Here is an 8,697-nt window from a genome sequence, read left to right on the forward strand (position 1 = left end):
CCGGCCCAAATGCTGCTGTTTTAATGCTGGATTCTATTGCTTTGTTAGGGACCATAACCTTGTGGGTGTCAGGCTTTGAAGAGATAGTGTTCGTGATGGGAATACTAGAAGACATTATTTAAAAAAAAAAAGGGTGAGTAGACAGTAGGGAGGAGCCCTGGCACTCGTGTGTGTCAGTTAGAATGCTTTTAGCTGTGAGTAACAGAAACCCTATTCAAAGTGGCTTAAACAATAAGGAAGGGTAGTATTTAACAAAATAAGAAATCTGGAAGTAGGGAGATTCCAGGCTTGGGGAATTCAACAGCTCAAGGAATCAGGACCCAGGTCCCTTCCATATTTGGTCCTGTTGGCCTGTCATCCTGCCCCCCGCCCCATGGCTGCCTTCATCCCAGGGGTCCTGGGCACATAGCTCTTTTTAGAAGCAGGAGAATCTTTTCCAGAAGCCTCCAGCAGACCTCCCCTCTCTTCTCATTGCCTATTCCTAAATCAGCCTCTGGCAAGGAGAGAGCAATTGCTTGAATTGCCATAGATTTGCCATGACCCCTGTGCCCCCTCACCCCCAGGTTGTGGGAAAGCCCAACTTCTCCTGACAGCCCAATACCTGATCCAGGCAGGAGTTAGCAAGAAAGAAGGGCATGTGGGCTGGGGAGGGGCGGTGCTGGGAATGGCCCTGGAGGAGGCAGCCAACAGGGTCACCACATCAGGATGATCCACCCCTGTATGGAAATCTGTGGGTCGGAGTGTGGAGGGACAGGCAGCGTGCTCCTGGCACAGAGCAGGCGGCAGACTGTGATCTGCAGGCAGGCGCGAGGTGTGCAGGGCTCAGCCTCTGAGCCCAGCTCAGTGTTCCATGTCTCCCACAGCTGAAAGCTGAACATCTGTGAGGTTTCTGCCTTGCCACAAAGGTGACAAAGTTCTGCTTCTGTGGACATAATTGGGACCAACAGGTGAGGACTTGCAGGTGGAATGGAAGTGACAGGAACCTTCTGCAACAGCAGCTGTGTCACCTGTGAACTCTGAGCAGCACAGGATGGGGTCACTGGGCACAGCTGGAATGCTCTCTCAGCTTCAGGAAAGCCGATTTTAGATGGTGCTGCAGCCAGAGTCTCCTGGGAGGGAAGATGGCCTGAAAGGACATTACAAAACTAATGCTTACAGAGTGACCATAAGCGGTCTCCATGAAGGCGGCCGGGAGGGGTCCACGTGAATGGGTGAACACTAGATGTCTAAAGGTCTTGCACTGGCTGTGAGAGGGAGAAGGGGTATATCACCAGGCTGAGAACATGACAGCTGAGTGAATACAGGAGTCAGGTGGTGGCATAGGCCGGAAGGCAGGTGATCCAAAGACCAAAGCTTGGAACAGACCAAGACTCTTAAAAAATGCTAAAGGGAAGGAACAGAAAAAGCTTTTAACTAGAAAGATCGGTTCAGAACAAAGAGGACAGCCAGGAGGGAATCAGCCCCTTGTTTGGGGACATGGTGAGATGTGAAGGGACACCAAGGAGAAAGCGGATGTGCTCCCCCCCACTCCCACCCCCCACCCCGCCATTTCTTTGGGAGAAAGAACTTTAAATGGGAAAGACAGGGGAGGGGCAGGACTGAGCCCAAGGTAAGTGACAAAATGGTAAGAGAGCTTTTGATTGCCCTTAAATGAGTTTGTCATTGGGCCCGCTCCGTGAGGGCAGGGACCATGCCTGGCAAGTGGCACTCAGCAGAGGACTGTGTGAATCAAACCATCCTGTGGCTGCAGCCCTAGAACCCCCTTTTGAGTAATGGACAAGCAGCCACAGTAAAGAGGAGAGGGGTTAGGAACCCAAATGGGGAACCCCTGCCTTGATTTTTGTAACGGGGCAACGTAGACTGAAAATTCAGACGAGTCACTGAACGGACCACTTGTGCACCTGCGAAAGAGAAAATGGTGATCTCCAGCAGCATGGGTGGGTGCACTGTCAGGCTGAGGGCTCCTGTCTCCCTGCAGCTGCTGGAGGCAGGGCGTGCTCTAGACGCTGGCTCTCCCCCTGCAAGGCATCTGAGAGCCTACCCAGCAGCCGGAGCAGACTTGCCTAGACCTAACCTCAGGGAGGTCTCTGGTGATAAGCCACAGGACTCTGTTTTCACTCTTATCTGTTCCATCTTTTTTTTGACACTAGTGGCTAAGCAAGGCCAGGAGGGATAGTAAATACAGCTGCAGGCAGAAAACCTGGTCTGTGTAGCCCTAATATGGTGGGTCACAAAGGTAAGTGTGCAGGCAGAATTGCCTGGGCGCTGGCTTGAAATGCACATTCCTGAGCACCCAGGAAACTGCATTTGTGACAAGGTGATACTGTTGGCTCTTTTTTTTTTTTAAAGATGACCGGTAAGGGCATCTTAACCATTGACTTGGTGTTGTCAGCACCACGCTCACCCAGTGAGCTAACCGGCCATCCCTATATGGGATCCGAGCCCGTGGCCTGGGTGTTATCAGCACCACACTCTCCTGAGTGAGCCACGGGCCGGCCCTACAGTTGGCTCTTTTTTTTTTTTTTCCTTTTTGTCTTTTTTCGTGACCGGTAACGGGATTGCAACCCTCAGTTTCGCTCCCGCACCGCGCTCAACCAGTGAGCAGACCGGTCTCTATATGGGATCCGAACCCTCGGCAGGAGCCGCGCTCCCAAGCGCCGCACTCCACCGAGTGCGCCACCGGGCTAGCCCTACAGTTGGCTCTTGAACCACCCTTTGGAGGCCAGAGCTCCAGAGGACGAGCCTCCAGGACCATTGTAGACACAGAGTCTGCTAGAAGTGGGGATGAGGATGAGCAGCCCACTTTATCAGAGCTGACCAGTGAGAGCAGGACACGTCATGAGGGAGTGGCCTGCTGTGACCAATATGGGGCAACTCAGAGCTGGAGGGACACTGGCAGGGGGTGCTTGGAGCTTCCTCCACTGGGTGGCAGGCTGGGTGCAGGAAGTGCCTTCTTTCTTGGATTCCCAGCTGGGCGTTCTTTGGAGACGTGCTCCCCAGGGAGACAAGCTCTCTCCTCTACTGGCACCAAAAGACCTGCTTAGGATGAGTCTCCTGCTGAGGCCAGAAGGGTCCCTGGCCGGGCCACTGGCCAGTTAGGACTAAGGGCTGCCCCACCCACCCACCCTGGCTGCTCCCCTCTGGCCTCCTGAGGGCGTGCACCCTGTCATAGCTAATGGTTCCCTCCTCCCCTCTGCCCACCTCCCCCAGTGCCCGTCTCCCTGTCTCCCTGTCTGCCTGCCCAGGCCCTTTAGTCCAACCCTGCGCCCCTCCCGGACCTCGGTTCTGCCCCTGTTGTGAGCTCCCTCAGGGGACTTGCTCTCCAGATGCCCCTCTGGTTTCTTCCTTTTGCAGTTAATTTTCTCTGGGGTTTGTGGAGGTTTTCCATTTTTTCGAAACTTCAGCTGGGAGCCAGCGTGAAGGCTCTCCCTTCCTCTCTGACCCCTGACCCCTGTTTTTGTTCCAGGCCACTAAACCATCTAAAGAGATGAGCGGGTCCAATGAAACCTCGAGCCCAGTCTCAGAAAAACCCTCGGCTTCCAGAACCTCTATCCCTGTATTGACTTCCTTTGGGGCGAGGAATTCTTCCATCTCCTTCTAGAACCTTCACACCTCCACCCCCGCCTGTCCCCCTCCCTCCTTCCTACCATGTCTCTCCTGTTCTTCCCTTCCTCTCCACCCCTCTCCATTCTCCAGACCGTCTGAAGGGTTTGCCATGGGGGTGAACTTCCTCGGCTCTCTCCACTCATCCCCTTTTGGTGTTTTTGGTTTTTTAAATGATCCACTTTTAATTATCATTTTTTAAACAGTAAAACCGTAAAACTAAAAACCAAACACACCCCCTCCCCTTGATGTCCTGCTCCCATGTGGCCTCTCGCTGGCCCACCTGCTGTCATCGTCTCTCCCTTTCCTCGTTCACCGCTCTTCCTCCCAAGTCCGTCCTGGGCTCCCTGCACCCCACCCCCTCCCGCCTTCCCCCCCACTTCCCAAGAGTGCTCCAAACACACTTCGAGCCACGGAGTCTTGGAGCGGCGGGAGACCCCTCTCCCCTTCCTCGGTACCTTCCTGGAGGAACACGTGGACATTGGACCAACCCCAATATCAGGCTGGAAAATGGGACACAGGGAGACTTTGCCCTGGAGACGCCGCACTCCCTGTTGGACCTCGGTCAAGACTGTGAAGTCTGCTGCTACCTGCTCTCCCTCTTACGCTCCGGTGGGCCTGGTGTCAAGATGGATGGGCTGGAGATGGAGGCCGGAGTTTGAAAGGCCTTGGGGCGGGTGTGAGGCTGGGGAACCGTGTCCCTGGGGAGGAGCTGGCCGACTGGGACTCGCTGCCCTGTGCTGAGGAGCTGCCTGGCCTGTGGCCCGTCAGCTGTGGAGGGCGGGCTGTGCAGACAGCCTGACACTGAGGACACTGCCTTGGGAGAGGGTGGCCCCACGGAGGGGTATTTGGTACTTTTAGTTTCCTAATTTAGCACTTTAAATGATACTAACTTATTTAATAGGGGTGGGGTGAGTAAGAATGAGGGGCCTAGAAAATTAGGTTCTGAGGCCTGGAGGGTGGGAAGGGTCTGGTTGTGAGGAAATGGGGAGAAGGGGAGAGGGGGGTGATCAGAGGCAGTGGGGACAGATCTGACCCTACAGGCGGGAGTGACTTGACCTTCAGCCATCCTTTTTGCCATTTGAGGGTTTTCCGGGAAGAGGTGAGATGTGATTTTTCAGTGGGGATCTGGTGACCCTGGTGGGATGTTTGAGGGTCCCCAAGGCCTGAGCGGCCAGCCAGTGTCCCCATCCTGTGGACATCCTGCCTTGCAGAGGCTGTTGGCAGTGGGCACTGGTTTTTGGCCAGGTCCTGGAGAGGGTGAGGGAGAGAACAATTTGGATTCTCAGTCCTGGCCCCTCAGACGGCACAGTGGGGGCCAGGAGGGAGAGGAGGAGGGGGATGGAGTGGGAGATCCTGGGGAGCAGGATTCCGATTTGGAGCACAGAGTAGAATAAGCACAGGGGAGGGGGAGCTGGGATTAGTCCCCCCTAGTAAGCACAGAAATAAGGAGCTATTGAAGGGAGCAGAACCCCCAAGACCCTGGGGCCTGGCCAAGGAGAGCCAGGGGGAGCTGCTGAGGGTTTGGGGAGGGAGGGAAACTGGGTTGTGTTTATTTCTTTTCTGTTTTGTTTTTGTTGGTTCATCCTTGTTTTTTAGCTTTCTGCTCTCTTTCCTTTTCGGCTTTTCTAGCCGAGTGTTTGGGGCTTTAATAAAACATGTTTTTTTTTTCTCCTCTCCTGGATCTCCTTCCTCCCCTCGGCTGCTGTCTCGTTATTTCTCATCTTTTGCTCTCTTTCCTTTTCGGCTTTTCTAGCCGAGTGTTTGGGGCTTTAATAAAACGTGTTTTTTTTTTCTCCTCTCCTGGATCTCCTTCCTCCCCTCGGCTGCTGTCTCGTTATTTCTCATCTTTAACCCAGAGGGCCTGGAAAGTGCTGGGGTGGACGGGGCAGAGGGCAGGGAATCCCTGACAGCCGACTGCCCCCACAGTCGAGCAGGCAGGGCATGAGGCAGGAGGGGTAGCTCAGGGTCTGGGGCTGCTCCAAAGGGCCCACGAGGACCAGCACCATCCAGGACGCTGAAGAGGAACGCCAACTCTATGCGGCCAGCTCTCGGCGTGGCACTCCGAGATGTCCTGTTTAATCCTCACGACCATCAGTGAGGTAGCTATGGGCACTGCCTGCACCTGCGAGTGACAAAGCCAGGGCTCAGAGATGTTGGGCATCTTGCCCAAAGTCATACAACTAGGATGTTGTAGATTCAGGATCTGACTCCAGCTCTGCCTGACCCCAAAGTCAATGCTTTGCCACCGAAACCAAGTAGGGTCTGATTATTTCCAGCAATCCCCTGGGTTGGGTCTCAGCCTCCTGCCCTTTGGGTGGGATGACGCTTTATGGTGTCCATCCATCCTTTCTAGAGCAGCAGCTGTTAAGCTTTTAAAACTGTAGGAAATATATTTTACATGTCAACACTTTAGATACGTGCACGTGCGTATACACACACCCACAATGAAATGAAATGGCACCTACTACACACAATGCGCCATTGAGTGGGCCAGATGTCTTGATTGGGTCTTCTAGGACTTCCTGGAATTCTGAAGGCTGTGCCACTGTTCCAGCATGTTCTCAGGGTCCTTGGGACTGCCCTTCCAGGTGGTCTGCTTGGCTAAGGCCTAGAGTGTTATTGGATCTCTTCTACGCCCCCCTCTCTCTCTCACACACACACCATCACTCTATCCCATAAGGTGAGGACAGTATCCTGGAGCCACAATCTTCCAGCCATCACTGGAGCCCTAATTGCACTTTTGTCTCCTAATGGCCTCTTTGGAGACAAAGGCTGGGAATCTGCTCAATGCAGGGAATGCTCACTCCACGAGTCATACACCTGCCAGGGCCCCCAGCAGCCCTTCAGACTGGCAGACAGCCAGACCTCATCCTACTGGACTATCCCATATGTCCTTTTTAGAGTATCAGCAGATCTTGCCTTCTCTCTCCCATCCTATTCCCAGGAAACTGGGAGAGTAGCCAAAAAGCCCCTCACCTCCCAGAATCACCCCATTCACTGACAGTTCCAGATCAAGTAACAAATGTAACCATCAGCTGCACTCCAGGAATTACACTGGGCACTTCATTCATCCTTCAGGTACCCACCAAGTGTCCACTCCTTGCTGGGTTCTGCTCATCTGCTCCCCAGGACTGTGGCTCAACAGTGAGCCACACGCCCACACTCGTGGCCATGAGCACACTCGTGCCAGGCAGTAAGTGGTGGCACAAGGAAACAGGCCTGCGGTAGTTGTGGCAGTGAGTGATGCGGACCACCCAGAGAAGATGGCCAGACCATGAGGTCACATCAGAGTGGAGACCTTAAGAATGAGGCTTTGTGGGAGCTGGCTGTTGAGGGTCCCAAGCAGGGGGCTCTGGGGTCAGAAGTAATCCATATGTTCTGGAAAATGAGCAAAACCTAAGTAGAGTGAGGAAGGGAAAGGTCAGAGTGGTGGGCAGAAGCCCCATCATCTGAGGTCTTACACGCTGTGGTAAGGAAGGTGGATTTCTTCTCAGGGTCATGGAAAACAATTGGAGGACTTTAAGTAAGAAAGCATCATGATCTGATGCATTGTTTCAGAAGTTATCTTGGTGGATGGAGAAGAGATGGTCGGAGCAGGGGTGGTGGGCTGCAGCGAGTCTGGAGCCATCATTTAGGGCCAGTTATGGATGACAGCTGCCTGGACTCAAACCTAACAACCCAATGGCTGAGGGAAGGGGAAACAGTCTCAGAGACGTTCAAGCTGTGAAGTGATGGAGACAGAAATGAAACCCGGGACTTATCCTTCCCAATAGCCATGCTTTATTGATGTTTTTATAATACTAATTGCTACCATTTATGGAGTGTTCATTTAATCTTCTAATGACCTGGGTGGTAGATATTATTACCTCCATTTTACCAGCGGGGAAGGCTGACTCCAGCAACCTGAGCAAAGCAAAGATTTGAGCATGATCAGGCTGGCTTCAGAGCTCGGCACCTGAAGGTGGACTAGAGGCAAAACATCCACCACACTGAGAAGGTATCTTTGTTAGTTTTTGTTTTGTTTGGTTGCTGGCTGGTGCAGAAATCTGGAGAAGGTATCTTGAGAAGGTATCTGGAGAAGTAGGCAATTCCATGCAGTAAAGCAAAGAATTTTATTAGGGTAACTTACATACAGGATGATGGATCAGTTGGGTGCCTACCCAGATGCACAAACAAGGTTTCTCTTTTTTAAGTGAACATTAACCATTTATTCAAAGTTATACAAGAATTTGAAGGATTGAAGTCTTTAAGCGGCGCACTGTAGCAGTGTGCCACTGGGCCGGCCCTCTACCTAATTTTTTTAAGTGAACATTAACCATTTATTCAAAGTTATACAAGAATTTGAAGGATTGAAGTCTCCTGTGACATAAAGCCATTTCAAACAGTTTCATGTCTCAGCTGAGCAGGAGGAGAAGGGGGAAAGAATAAATGAGTAGCCCCGTGTGGGCACTAGACAGTAAACACAGACTCAGCAGCAGCCGCCCCCAGGCTGCTGGCCTCCCTGGTTGCCTGCGTGTGTAGCATTGGTGGCAGCACGCTGAGGGCCAATTGTAATGCCATTTGCCTCGTTATTAATGTCAAAGACTCCTTCTTGGATTTTTTCATAAATTTCTTTTGCTGTATTAATAAATGCCTCTTCTACATTGGAAGCAGTCTTAGCAGAAGTTTCCATGAAGATAAGTCCGTGTTCTCGTGCAAAAGCTTCACAGCTTCACCTTCTTTTTTACTTCTAGATTCTAAATCGCTTTTATTTCCAATAAGCAGAATGACCATGTTGCAATTAGAACGTCGGCGGGCATCTTGTAACCAGGTTGTCAAGTGTTGAACGTCTCTCTCCTTGTAATACCACACACTAGTAAAGCTCCTGCTGCACCTCTGTCGTGTGACCTTGGGAGGGAACGAAAGGACTCTTGCCCCGCCGTAGCCCATCAGTAGTTATCACTCGAGCACCGAGCTCTCCTCCAACTGCAGGGCCGCGCACTGGCTGCAGCCTCTCGTCTGTCAACTGCAGCAATAAGCATGATTTCCCAACGCCTGTGTCGCCGACGGCGATGCACCTGGAGAGACAGGCGCACGCCACGGCCGCGGCCG

At 52.6% G+C, this 8,697-nt stretch overlaps 1 protein-coding gene and 1 pseudogene across 1 annotated transcript in view; one reads left to right on the forward strand and one right to left on the reverse strand.

The window, feature by feature from the left end:
• Window positions 1–5,193, forward strand: part of SRCIN1 (SRC kinase signaling inhibitor 1) — a 46,580-nt gene extending 41,387 nt beyond the window's left edge. The window contains exon 20 of the mRNA XM_008580836.1: window positions 3,467–5,193. Coding sequence (XP_008579058.1) covers window positions 3,467–3,601 — 135 coding nt within the window. The 3' untranslated portion in view covers window positions 3,602–5,193. The remainder of the gene's footprint in view (window positions 1–3,466) is intronic.
• Window positions 5,194–7,859: 2,666 nt separating this feature from the next.
• The window catches only part of LOC103597035, a 1,990-nt pseudogene continuing 1,152 nt past the window's right edge, over window positions 7,860–8,697 (reverse strand).

This window comes from Galeopterus variegatus, unplaced genomic scaffold, assembly GCF_000696425.1.
Source record: "Galeopterus variegatus unplaced genomic scaffold, G_variegatus-3.0.2 Scaffold2168, whole genome shotgun sequence".
Lineage (NCBI taxonomy): Eukaryota > Metazoa > Chordata > Mammalia > Dermoptera > Cynocephalidae > Galeopterus > Galeopterus variegatus.